This window comes from Monodon monoceros, unplaced genomic scaffold (assembly GCF_005190385.1).
Source record: "Monodon monoceros isolate NGI ecotype Baffin Bay Population unplaced genomic scaffold, NGI_Narwhal_1 Super_Scaffold_22, whole genome shotgun sequence".
In the NCBI taxonomy this organism is placed as follows: Eukaryota; Metazoa; Chordata; class Mammalia; order Artiodactyla; family Monodontidae; genus Monodon; species Monodon monoceros.
In genome coordinates, this window is record NW_021703779.1 from 8,937,351 (window position 1) to 8,951,419 (window position 14,069).

At 48.6% G+C, this 14,069-nt stretch overlaps 1 protein-coding gene across 5 annotated transcripts in view; it reads right to left on the minus strand.

The window, feature by feature from the left end:
- Nucleotides 1-8,309: 8,309 nt before the first annotated feature.
- The window catches only part of GYG2 (glycogenin 2), a 30,954-nt gene continuing 25,194 nt past the window's right edge, over nt 8,310-14,069 (minus strand). The window contains exons 8-10 of one of the 5 annotated variants that reach the window (XM_029240003.1): nt 12,656-12,760; nt 12,093-12,197; nt 8,310-10,103 (exon numbers count right to left, since the gene is read on the minus strand). In XM_029240003.1, the coding sequence (XP_029095836.1) occupies nt 9,948-10,103; nt 12,093-12,197; nt 12,656-12,760 (366 nt within the window). In that variant the 3' untranslated portion in view covers nt 8,310-9,947. Of the gene's footprint in view, nt 10,104-12,092; nt 12,201-12,655; nt 12,761-14,069 lie in introns of all 5 variants that reach the window. The other 4 variants (XM_029240002.1, XM_029240005.1, XM_029240004.1 and 1 more) reach the window with 4 other exon arrangements.

Genomic DNA, 14,069 nt, shown 5'->3' on the forward strand with positions numbered 1-14,069 from the left:
ATACACTTCCGGTCCAAACCCAGGTCCGCGCCCCCCCCCTCCCCCCTCCCCCCGCTCTCCATACCCTTCCGGTCCAACCCCCAGGTCCCCGCCCCCCAGGTCCCCGCCCCCCCGGCGCGGCCTTGTCCCCTCCCACACTCACTAGGGCACCACCCACTAGGCTCCCTCCTCCAGGCGGCACCCCAGCGCGACCACGTCCTCCTTCCTATATTCTCTTGCCACGCCCCCCCCCACATCCATCCCGAGCGCCGGCGTGTCCCCTCCACCCCAAAACGAAGATGCACCCCCTCCTGCACTGGGACAGCCTCCCCACCTCCCCCGGAAGGGTGGCGGTGTTCCCCAAACCCTCCAGGATACGCGCCGTCCGCCCCTGGGCCCCCCCTCCCGTCTCCAGCTGTCAGGCCGCGACCCGTCCCCGGAGCGCAGCGGAGACGCGGGAAAGGCGCGCCCGTCCTGCAGTGAGAATTTACTTACACAGCGATGGGAAGGTGGAGGCCTGCATGCATTCAGTGAAATAAACCGAATTTGGGCCGACCAGGACCTTCAAAACCAAAATCTAGCGCGTTCAACTTTCCTGAGGCGCGTGGGATTAGCCAGTCTTTGGGACCAAAGGATTCAAAAGCTGGAGGCCGTCCTTTGTTAAATCCTAATATAGTGGAAAAATACACACACCTTCCCAGCAACCTGGTTTGAAAGGCCGACTTTTCATTCCAAGGGAGAGACGTTTATTTCTGCGTTTTTTGTTTTTCCTTTTCTGTCCAGGGATTCTTTGGCGGCTCTACTCACTGTGTGTTTGCTTCTGAGGACTTGAGAATTCAAAGCAGCGAATGCGTTTAAACCGAATATCCTACTGACAATGGTAGATGATCTTGGCATTGGGGGTCTTGGTTGCTATGGGAACGACACACTGAGGAATCTATTCCTGCGCTGATGGATCATTTGGGCTCTTTCCACTTTTTCACTCTGAGCAATAATGCTGCTACGAACCTTCCTGTACAAATCTTTGTGTGGACACAGCTTGTTTCATGTCTCTTGGGTAGAAACCAGGAGTACAATGGCTGGTCCTAGGGTCCCAATATCTTGTTTTACATCAAGGAAACCCTTCCGTTGGAACATCATCTCCTAGCTTTTGACCAAAGCAAGCAACAATTTAGATCCAAGTCGACCCCTCTGTGGCCAGTGGGTTTGGACTGACCTTGAAAACCGCCAAGATGTTGGGTCTGACTGCCCAGCACCACCTGTAGAAACAGCCTCTGTGATTTTATGTCTGTAGTTTGTCTCTTTCTACCCCAAATGCAGGCACATTGGGAGCAGGGTCCGGGGGGCGCCCTATAGCCAGCAAGGAGGTTCTCTTAATTTGTTTTGGTATTTTTTTGGCCGCACAGTGCATCTTGTGGGGTCTTAGTTCCCCGACCAGGGATCGAACCTGTGTCCCCTGCAGTGAAAGCGCAGAGTCCTAGCCACTGGACCGCCAGGGAAGTCCTGGGGTTGTCTTCATTTAAGTCATTGATTCGTTGAGGAAAACACTGAGGCCACTGGCCACAGGCGTTGCTGCATGCCTCGTCCAGCTGTGGGGCTAGACCCCAAGAGCATCGTCCGCTAGGTGTGTTGGCATTCTTCCACAACCTACTGACTCGCTTGGTCCTCCATCCACCACCAGCCCCACCAGCCCGTCTGCAAGCAGGGCACACCCTATCTAGGCATTCTACCAACACAAGCTCATAAGGTGCCGGGTGTACAACTCACCTGGTTTAGAGAAACTACCTTTGGTTTCAAGGCAGGAGGACGCCACGCCCAGTACACCATCCTTAACTTCACCTCTCAGTGATTTGCTATGAAATCCTTCACCCTTCCAGCGTAAGCCATTCTCCTCTTGTAAGTCAGTCCCCTCTAATTCTTTCTGGCAACCAGGTATGTATCAGAAATACATACCAAACATGCTGGAAGACTTTTTCGTTCCAAATCCAGGGGTTGAGATCAGCAGTGCTTTTTCGTGAGGGGCCACACGGGACTCTGGTAGGCTGCATGGACCATATAAGGTCCGCCTTACATATCCTTCTTTTTGTTCTGTTTATCTTGTCCAACTCTTGAGAAAAACGTGAAAACCATTCTTCGCTCCAGAGGGACTTACAAGAATAGACCCAGGGTCAGATTTGGCCGTCAATTGCTGACCTTTGTCCTAAATCATCAGACAATGAGGCATCCCTCATGGAGGGAGCACAGATGGAGGATTCCGTGGCGACGTGGGTCCACAGGTATCCTCTTTGGCTGTGGTTAAACACTTCGCGCTTTCGTCTGGAGGCGAGGGTAGGGTTTGAGAGCCTGGTGACTCAATTTGGGTTTGGGATAGCGACACAGGCTCTCCCTCCTTGCCTAGAAGTGAGGTGATGCTGGACGTGACCCTATAGCCCGCAAATGGTCAGGGGGACAGGGGTCCGGACAGGAGACGGAGCCCCGAGACCCCCAGCTCTCTGGCCACCCCCGCCGTGCTTCGGCGTAGCTGTGTGATCATTCATGCATCCCGCCCGTCTCTGGGCCTCACCTTTTTTTTTTTTTTTTTTTTGCGGTACGCGGGCCTCTCACTGTTGTGGCCTCTCCCGTTGCGGAGCACAGGCTCCGGACGCGCAGGCTCAGCGGCCATGGCTCGCGGGCCCAGCCGCTCCGCGGCATGCGGGATCCTCCCGGACCGGGGCACGAGCCCGTGTCCCCTGCATCGGCAGGCGGACTCTCAAGCACTGCGCCACGAGGGAAGCCGGAGCAAGGGTCTGCCTGAGCCCCTTGGAAAGCTCACTCGCTCTCAGAGCCCTTGCTGCTCCGTCCATGGGCAGGGCAGTGGGGCGCTGTGCACGGGCTGTTTCTGACCCCCCGTTACTGGCTGGCTTGCACGTTTGTCTTCCTGCCCCATCTCCTCCGCCTCTGGGGGCAAAGAATGTCACCTGCCTTCTCAGGAAACAAGGGATGTTGCAGCCCTCAGCCTCTGCAGCGGCCCCCGACGGTGGGGATTCAGGGTGGAGAACAACAGGATGCTGGCCTTAGAGACTTAAGGTGCACATCAGAGCGATGGTTTCCCTGAGCCCAGACTCTTGCATCTCCCCCCACACAGAAAAGCGCTACATTCACACTTGAGATGTCTGTTTTTCTTTAATTAGCAGTCATCTTTTCATGTTCAGCTATCTGGGATTATTATTGTTTTTTTAATCTCCTATCTATCCAGGCTCCTCCCGGACCTCTTGGGAACAGTCCTTCAGAGCGATCTGAGAACCTGTGTCCAGGGCTTCCATCCTCACAAAGTCCACTGAATAAAGCATAATTCTCACCTTTTTGGTTGTGCTTTTTTTCCCCCATCAATACCTCTAAAGGAAAGCTTTGCAGGAGTGTGAGTATGCTCTGCGGGGTCCAGGGAACCCACTCAAATGTCCAAACTAGGGAAACTTCACAGAGCTTTGGCCGCCTGTTAAAACACGCAGTGGAGGATTCAGCGACGGTGTTGACACAACTGGATTTTCAAAATATGCGAAAGGACAAATTTAGCTCCTTATCACACCGTGCACAGAAATGAGCTCAAAATGCACCAGAGACCCACACAGAAGAGACAAATCGACAAAACTTTCCAAAGAAAACTTAGGAGAGAATCTTTGTCCTCTTAGGTTAGGAAGGAATTTTCTAGATAAGGTAGCAAAAGCCTGATCTGTCGGGGGGGGGGGGGGGGGATTAGAGTTTATCAAATGTCAAAGCACTCATTAAGAGAATGAAAAGATATACTGCAGACTGGGAGAAAATATTCGCAAACGAATGCAACTCAATAATAAGACAAATGAAAAAAAGAAAAAAGAAGAGTGGATATATGTATATGTACAACTGATTCACTTTGCTGTACACCTGAAACTAACACAACATTGTAAATCAACTATAGTCCAATAAAATTTTTTTAAAAATAAGACAAATGATGTAATAAATGGGCAAATGATGTCAACAGATATTTTACTAAAGATGACAGGAATGGCCAATACGCACATGAAAAGATGCTCAACATTGTTACTTATTAGAGAACTACAAATCAGAACCACAGTGAGATACCACTTCATGCCTATTTGGATGGTTAGAATAAAAAAAAAAGAATGACACGTGGTGGTGAGAATATGGAGAAGTCAGAACCCTCATCCACTGGGTTTTTTTTTTCCAGGGTGGTTAAAAATATGAGTTTGGAAGCAAGCAGTCTTGGGTGCAAATTTCTTGTTCTGTTTCTTCATCATGATGTCTTTGGGTTCATCCCTGAAACTCAAGTTCAGTTGATGCCACTATAGCATGAGATGTATACAGCTGTCTATTTTCTTTGTATAAACTTTCTTACATTGAGATAATTATAGGTTCACGTGCAGTTGTAGAAAATAACACCAGAGCTTCTATGTGCCCTTTACCTGTTTCCCCTCAACCATACAGCTCTAGTAATACAGTAACCATGGTAACCAGAATACGGGCATGGATGCAATCCATCCATCTTGCTCAGATTTCCTCAATTTTGCTTGTGAGGACACAGGGAGAAGACGGCCATCTACACGCCCAACAGAGACACGTCAGGAGGAACCAACCCTACCCACGCCTGGATCTCGGACTTCCAGCCTCCAGGACAGGGGGAAATAAATGTCTATTGTTTGAGGGACCCGGTCTGGGGTGCTTTGTTATGGCAGCTCAGGAAGACCCACCCAAGCGTTCTACGGTCCTCTATCAAGCTGTATCATTTTGCCTATGGATGTCCAGTGATCTCAGCATCATTTGTTGAAAAGACCATCCTTTCTCTAAGGCATTGCCTTTGCACGTGGTCAAACCCTTACGGGAAATAGTAGATGCCCATGCCCAGGGTATTGGAAGATGAAATAATCGGGGACATCAAATGCTTGGTACACATCTGGTCCCCAATACTGGGCGCTTTCTCTACTGGTCTTGGCCCACTACTGAAACCTGGAAGGTCTATAAAAGCTTTTCTGGAGGAGGACACAGTCTTGATGAAGAGCTGAGATCTAGACAGGCTGACAGAGAGTGTGTGTATTAGTTTCCTGGGGTGGTTGTAATAGATGACCACAAACCAGAGGCTTTAAACACTATAAGTCCATCCTCCCCCATCCCGGAGACCAGACGTCTGAGGTCAAGATGTCCCAGGGCCGCGCTCCCTCCAGAGGCTCCAGGGGAGGGTCCTTCCTGCCTCTTCCAGCTTCTGGGGGCTCCAGGCGTCCCTGGGCTTGGGGCCGCATCCCTCCCGTCTCTGCCTGTCTTCCCGGGGCTTCTCTTCTGTGTCTGTGTCTCTCCTCTTCTGTCTCTTAGAAGGACACCTACCAGAGCAGATTGCTTTGAAAAGGAAGCAGTATAAGGGTTTCTTCCCAACTTGTTTTCCTACTGTCTTTTCCCAAACTGCCAAGGTTATATTTTTACAAATCTCTTGTAGAGGTTCCTGGTTCCTTGAACAGTAAATAATCGAAAAATAGTTCTTGGATGACGTAGTAAAGGACTCATTCCAAGAACTTACAGGAAAAGGCAGGGGGTAAAAAAAAGTCCTTGAGAAACTGCTCTAAAAGGGCATGTCTTTCAACATTTCCTACAAAGCACTTGGCCAGAGAAATATTTTTGTGCATTTTGTTGATACCAAGGAGTGGCCTTGTAGAAAAGTTATTTCGCATAACAAGCAGCAACAAGCCGGTAACCCCACCAGGAAATCCGTGCATGTATCTCGCAGACTGGGGGTGTCAAGCCCAAACACGGTGGGGGACCCACCAGAGACCAATGCATGTGATTTGTTTTTTCTTTCTTCCCCAGCTCTATTATCATTGACATGCAAACATGGTGTAAGTTGAAGGTTGCAACATAATGATTTCATATATTTATTTACTTTTGAAATTCTGTGATCCATTTATTTATTTTTAGGCCACACTGCATGGCATGTGGGACCCTAGTTCCCTGACCAGGGATCCAACCTGCGCCCCCTGTATTGGAAGCTCGGGGTCTTCACCACAGGACCAGCAGGGAAGTCCTGATTTCATGGGGGGGTTTTTTTGCGGTACGCGGGCCTCTCACTGCTGCGGCCTCTCCCGTTGCGGAGCACAGGCTCCGGACGCGCAGGCTCAGCGGCCATGGCTCACGGGCCCAGCCGCTCCGCGGCATGTGGGATCCTCGCGGACCGGGGCACGAACCCGCGTCCCCTGCATCGGCAGGCGGAATCTCAACCACTGCGCCACCAGGGAAGCCCTGATTTCATGTTTATAAATCTTGCCAAACGGTCACCACCAAGCATGAGCTCACACCTCCACCAGGTCACATAGTTGCCCTTTCTTTTTGGTGATGAGAACTTTTAAGATCTACTCTCCTAGCGACTTCCGAGTTCGTAATACAGTATCGTCAGCTTTCATCACCGTGCTGTGCACTAACCCATCCTGTTCCGTGTTCTGAATGTCTGTCCCCATCCCCAAGCTGTGTGAGTGTCTACGTGACATCAAGTCCCATCTTTCTCTCCCCCATGAGCGGTTTGTTCTGGCGACAGTCCAGTGCTAGGTTTTTTTTTTTTTTAACTTTTAAAAAAATTTAATTGGCATATAGTTGATTTACAATGTTGTGTCAGTTTCTGCTATACAGCAAAGTGAAGCAGTTATATGTATACATATGCCACCTCTTTTTGCGATTGCCTTCCCATTTTTTCCCCTTTTATAAATCATACAATTTGATTATTATAGTAAACTTGCTGATTCTCTCTGCTCATTATCTTGGTTAACAATCGGTGCTGTCTACAGACTGTCATACAGAGCGAAGTAAGTCAGAGAAAAACAAATATCGTATGCTAACACATATATGTGGAACCTAGAAAAATGGTACAGATGAACCGGTTTGCAGGGCAGAAAGAGAGACACAGATGTAGAGAAGAAACGTACGGACACCAAGGGGGGAAAGCGGGGGGTGGGTGGGTGGTGGTGGTGGGATGAATTGGGAGATTGGGATTGACATGTACACACTAATATGTATAAAACTGATAACTAATAAGAACATGCTGTATAAAATAAATAAATTTCAAAAAAAAAAACAACAAACAAACCCCGAACAACAAAAAATATTAAGACAGTAGTGGTATATAAGACATTACCGGGCTTCCCTGGTGGCGCAGTGGTTGGGAGTCCGCCTGCCGATGCAGGGGACACGGGTTCGTGCCCCGGTCCGGGAAGATCCTACATGCCGCAGAGCGGCTGGGCCCGTGAGCCACGGCCGCTGAGCCTGCGCGTCCGGAGCCTGCGCTCCGCAACAGGAGAGGCCACAACAGTGAGAGGCCCGCGTACCGCAAAAAGAAAAGAAAAAGAAAAAGACATTACCTTAAGGCACTAAGGTAAAAATGGCATGGTACTCTAAAAGGGCAGAGACCTATGAAATCGGGAAGGAGAATTGGTCTACTTTTCCTAATTCAGGTGTGGTGGGTAAAAGAAACCCTATTTTAGTTCAAGTTGTTTGCAGTTCCACACCGAAACTCATTAGCATTAGGATAACTCCTGTGCATTCAAGCGCCAGGATTTGACCAAGTGACCTTGAATAACAAAAATACTTGCTGTGTTCCTGTAAATCTACACACCTTAATCCAGCTGGCCAGGTCAATACATCTGGAAATGCTTTTTCTTCACCTGCCATTTCATCCTGCCCCAAAATAACTGGATAATATTTCTAGAACAATTAAATGTGTGTTTTTTTTTAAAAAAACTCCTATGTACCAAAATATTAGTGATAGTATAGGTCAAATCACATCTCTCAAGGATTCAACTTATGTTAATTCTGCAGTCCTGACATTACACAGCCCGAATTCTGGCATTGGCATTCTTCAGGAAATAACCTCGTATTACACCTCTTGGATGGATATTACTTAGACGTCGTTAAAATGTTCTTATAGGTTCTTGTACGTTCTCATGTATTGATTTAGCACGTGTCAGAGTGCCTGCCATTTGGAGAGAACTCAAAAAACCATGTGATGGGTGGATAGATGGATGGATGGATGGATGAAAGGATGGATAGATGATGGATGGATAGAGGGATGACGGATAGGTGGATGGATGGATGGATGGGTGAGATGGACGAGTCAATGCTACGAGAGTAGGCAGCATGCCTGGAGAGAACTTATGAGATTTCCAAAGGTAAGAAGTAAACAGTTCTACTCATTTTACTGCTACCATCAATTCTGAAAAAACCCATTTGGTTATTTAAGTTTATGGCAGGACAAAGGCGTCCCATTCCTGTGTTATTCCAATGGCTCAGAACACACCCCAACACACATCAGAAGGAGACCCCACTGCTGTCTTAAAATTTTAATTGCAGTGTGCTAGCCTTTATCCAAACGTGAGGACTGACCCTAGGATGCACAGCAGAAGTCCATTTTAAGCGTACACTTTAAGCCAGTGAGCGATCGACCATAGGCACTGGAGAATCCTCTTCTCCAGAGAAGCTGGACCGGACTCAGATGTTCATCTCCTGGAACCCTCCTCTCACGGATGCCAGACTCAGGCTCCCGTTTCTTCTAGTCCAACACTATGGCTCAGAGCACAGACGTTCCTTCCCCAACACAAAGTTACGGGATAACTCTAATGCTTGGTGATCACCCCACGCAACCCACCCAAGGACTATGTCCCTATGGCTATTTCCAAGTAGCCCCTGAAGCTATCTGTGTGAAACCAACGAAGACTACCGATCATTCACCCATAGATAAAAAGAAACAACCCCTCCATAGCTCACACCTCACACAAGTGAATGCCACAACGAACCCCAGAAGTCCACCCAGATCTCAGATGGATTTGAACACAGCCCTCTCAAGCTTCTTCCAAACCTGTGTTTAATGAACTCATGATTTTCAATTGCACACGTGTGATAAACCATTCAAACATTTAAAAACTACATTTCCTTCTCTTCAGTACAGCGACTGACATCCAGCTTTAATTATCCTACGGTGGCAACCAACGATGACCCTGGGAGAAGCTCCAACATACCACATTCATTTCCGGATGCTTCTGGAGGTGAGGCTTTCTCATGGAATAAAGTGTCTAGTGTCATCAAACGGAGAACTGTCCCAAAAGAACCGAGTTGACATGGCTTGGAGAGCACAGTGACTCCATACTGTGAAGTGAGGTAGTGTGACCCAGCAAAGGGCAGCCTGGTGTCCTGGGCCGCATACAGGTTTGCCTCGAAACAGCCTCAACCAAATCCGGCTACCGTGAGCGCATGGCCACCAGACACCCCTCAGCGTAAACCCTTGGTTCTTCTACACCAGTAGGTCAACCAGTTTGGAAGCGGTCACCTCTCCCAAGCCAGCTGGAATCTTCCTTCCAAATATCTCTGACACATCTCCATGGGGCATCTGTCAATGCACTTGGAAGTCCTCTTGGGTATTTTTGCCGAAGAGGAACCACAGCTGTGGTGTTTCTCAGCCATGCTTGGAAAAGTCCACACTGGAGTCACACTCAAGGCATCCGAACGTTTGCTTCGTCTTCACAGAAAGGACTCTTCATTCTGCAAAGTCTCAAGGCACTGAATAAAGGTTCCCAGGGCACTCAATACCTCTCTTCGTGTTACGGGCACTGGGACAGAAACTTTGCAGTGACATCTAACCCTACTTAGGACGGACACGGCAGGACCTGCCCAGGACAGAATCCTGAGCTCCTTCAAGCAAGACCAGAGACCCAGGGTTGACCAGAAGGTTATTCCTGTTCCCTTTTGCCGACAAGGTGTAAAGGAGATGCAACCTCCTGGGGAACCCCCAGGAGGCATGGGTAGCTGGGGTCACACAGGCCTTTGAGCTGGGTTTTGGATGGACCATGTGACTGACATGAGGCACTCAAGCTGGTCAACCATAAAGAGAGGCACATCGTGGAAGAGTCTTTCCCTCCGAAAGGACTCGAGATGTTCATAGAACAGGGCCACCCAATGCCATGGCACCATCACTGCAGGAAGCGGTCCAGCTTCTCCTGAATCCGGACAAACGCATCCTTCCCCAGGTAATCGATGCATCCCTCCTCCCACTTCCTCCGCTCCTCATCGGGACTCAGTGCCTTTTCTTCGATGGAAATCTCGGAGACGGAGATGGCCAGGTCCACCTAGGGAAGACAAGCCCACAGGAGACGGTGTTAGAAAAACTGTCGTCAGGGAGTGAAAGCCGGCCCGGGCATCCACCTGGCTGAGCAATCGGTTCCACAGACAAAAACCTCACCACGTCTCAGGGAGACGGTGCTGACACTTTGCTTCTGAACAAACCACACGCTGAATTTAATACAACCTTCTTACAAGGAGATGCTTTGTTGGTCTGACTTTTTTGAAATTGTACACTTTATCACTGTACTTGTGTCCACTTGTTCCTAAGACTTGTTTTAATGTCTAGCCACTAAACCCTTTCACACACGCTTATATGATGATCTTAATCTTTCCACCCACCAAAAAAAGGTTCTGTATCTGCTATAATTAAAATGGATAACCAACAGGGACCTCCTGTAGAGCACAGGGAACTCTGCCCAATATTAGATCACAACCTAAATGGGAAAAGAATCTGAAAAAACAATAGATACCGATCTATGTATAACGGAATCACTGTGCTGTATACCTGAAACTATCACAACATCGTTAGTCAACTATACTCCAAAGTAAAATAAAAAGTTAAAAACAAAAACACGTTCTGTATCCCTGTGTGTAACCAAACTACGCGAAATGAAGAAAAGGTTCATATTGTGTAAATGAAGCGTATGACATTTTGGACAGCCTGGCAAGACCATTTCAATACTAATTTAAATCAGTTTTTTTTTCTTGCCATGGCAGGGTTTCCATCTTCTTAGAGGATACGTGTGAGGAAAATTATAAATACGCAAATGTGTACACATACACACACACACACACACACACACACACACACACACACCTGACTTTTGGTTGGCACGCAAATAGATCAGCAAAAGGGGGGGTGGGGGGAGGACAGTACTGGACACCAGACAGTTATGCTACTGTTTCTATCCACTAGGCATGCAACACTTTCTCCACTGTTTATCTGCCACGATGCTTTCAAAGAGTTTTTACATATAAGGTTCTGCTTTCTACACTCATCCCCGCACATTTTACTGAAACACTGCCAACGTGTTGCTCAAAGAAACTGCAAGAGTGAAAACAAGATCTTCTCCAGGATAACTCAGCACGTTTCCCCGCTAAGAGCGCTTGGATTGGGGCTCCGTGAGTTCCCGGGAATGAAAACTTTCTGGAAAGAATGGGACACATTCAACTATATCTCAATTAAAAAATAAATTCAAAAGAAGAGAGACCCCAGAGAGCTCCCTCACCCCTTCCTCCATGTGAGGAACCAGCAACAAGACACCCTCTGTGAGCCAGGAAGTGGGCTCTCACCAGACACCAAGAAATCCATTTCTTATTATTCATAAGCCACCCAGACTACGGTGTTTTTGTTACAGCAGCCTCAACAGACAAAAACACAATCCAAAAAATCAACATGAATTTTCATCCTGCACCCAACACTCAGCTCTAGAGCTGTATTTGCTCTAAAAGACCAAAAGGTATTACGAGATCATGGTTAGAGAGAAATGAGCCTTCATTAAAAGCATCATCGCAGAGCCTGAAGTTTAAGACCAGAGCATCTGTAAGAGGGAGAGTCAGGAAGAAAGCATCTTCCACTTCCTTCTTCAAGAAGAAATCAACGCATGCTTGATTTGGATTGAAAGGCTCCCCCACCACCACCAAATTTCCCAGCTTTTATGCTCGTCTTTTTAGACAATGTGCATGAACTTCCAAGCTCACTTTGCAGGAAAACACAGCACAGCCCCATAACTTCAATTAACTTTTGCAGAACAGCTTTTGAAGAGAGAACGGGCGTGATTATCAGAGCAGAGGACAGGAAAGAGGGTGGACCGACCACCGCGGGCAAACGCAAGACAAACGGGTCTCAGGCAGCAGGAGAAGCAGGCGGACTCTTCTCTCCACAAGCGAGGCTCGAAATGGGGGTAACGCCAGTGCGTGTACACAGCCGGCCCCTGAGTTAGCGCACAGCATCCATCAGGAGAGCTGGACAAGGCAAACAATGGGGACACCACCTCCAAAGCATCCTGGAGACTGGGGTCCCTGGTGACATCCACAGGGGGCTCCCGGCGTGGCTCCAAGGCTTCCTCAGGTGGGCCACCTTCCGCGCTCTCCACGGGCTGCTAGAAACATAACCGTTCCATCGTTAGTCTGCAGGGGGCTTCACAGCACCGCAGTCTTAACCAAAATGACAGAGAACTCTTTTTTCCTGGGAAAATAAGACCAAACGAATGGGTTGTGCTAAATAAATAAGTCATTTAGTGTGCTTTGCCACTCTGAACTTCTCCCCAGCTGTTTCTTGCACAAGATGAGATGCTGACATTTGTCACGCGATATAAAGGTTAACTTTTCAAATCAGGAGACTGGCATCTCCTCTGGTGGTCGATGGACAGGCATGCAGAGACACGGCCATGCTTAAGAAGCAGAAGTAGGGAATTCCCAGGAGGTCCAGTGGTTAAGACCCTGAACTTCCAAGGCAGGGGGCGCAGATTCGATCCCTAGTCAGGGAACTGGGATCCCGTAGGCTGTGCGGTACAAAAAAAAAAAAAAAGAAGAAAGAAACAGAAGTGAGTTATACCGAGCTTGTTTGGGTCCCTGTGAATTCTGCTAATTGGGCGGAGGGTGGTGACAACGGGTCACACATCACTCCAGCGGAAGTCTCCATTTCCAGCCAACCTATCATCTAAAAAAAAAAGAGCAAACGCCAAGTTAGGACAACCCTTCGTGCAAATAACGACAGACACCCAATTGATGCTCTTCTGCCTCCAAATACGGCAAATATGGCTCAGAGGAGCTCGCCAATGCCTGTGTCTGCTGCTTCGTCTTGGGCTCCTTGCATCTAAGCAGGACCACGTGATGAATTCTCACCCACGGCGTTGAGGAGATGTGACGTGACTCCCCCCCAGACTGGGTGCTGAGGTGGGGGACACGTTTCCTACTCTCTGTCCCCACAGGTCAGGTGAAGAGCAATGTCCCTCTGCAGACAACCTCCTCCAATTTCAGCCGGAATTCCACAGGAAAACGAAACCCTACGGAAAACCATTTGAGCGACTATTTTCTCGGCTCTCCCAAGGGTGGTACGTAGCAAAGATCATCCCAGACGCACAGGACGCGACTTAATGCATTACAGGCGGTGGATGGCTTCCTCATGGGAGCCTAACCCTTTCTTAAGGAGCCACCGTGGACAAGGGCTTCCTTAGATGGTGATGGGGCAGGCCAAGGGGAAGAATCCTGGACGCCCACAAGACCGCATGGACCATAGCACATCTTTACCACCTTGGCTGAGTGTGACACGCACCAGAAATACACTTGTATGTATTTGGGGGGCTATTTATTACAATAGCTAGCCCACCCCTATGAATTCAGGGTCGGGGGCCGAGGCCGTGCCCCTAGGCTGGAGCCCCTTCAAGTCCAAAGGCTCCAGCAACGTAACTAATGAATGTCGGCCACAAAGAAGAGAACGTGGACACACCTGCCCATCCTCACGGCAAACACACGGCAGGAATTGTGTCGTGGACTGGGCTGACCCCGACTGTGGTGGTCAGACAGAGCTAAACAAGTCTCCATCCTGGGAAGGCAGATTCCCCAGCCACTGCCCCAGAGATTTTGAGTGAGTTGACCTGACGCGGAGGCTGGCAACTCATACTCCCAGCTCCCAAATCTCTGGTACCAGCTTTCCCGTTTTGGAAAAAGGGCAGGTCATCCCTGTATTAACGGAGGCACCTACGTATGCGTCCAAAGGATATTCACAGAGGTGAAGTAGGAAGACCAAAGAGTGGGCCACCCTCATGCAGCTTACTGTCTAAGGAGAGAGATGAATGTTCCACAAATAACAACTAAAAGATGACAATTCTGTAAAATTCTGCAAAGGAAAATGACAGAGAACCAAGGAAAGGTTTATCAAGGTCAGATCGACCTCGTCAGGAGGGGTAAGGACTCCTGAAGGAGTAACATCTGGAACAAAGTTTGAAAGATGAGCAGGAGACGTGGTG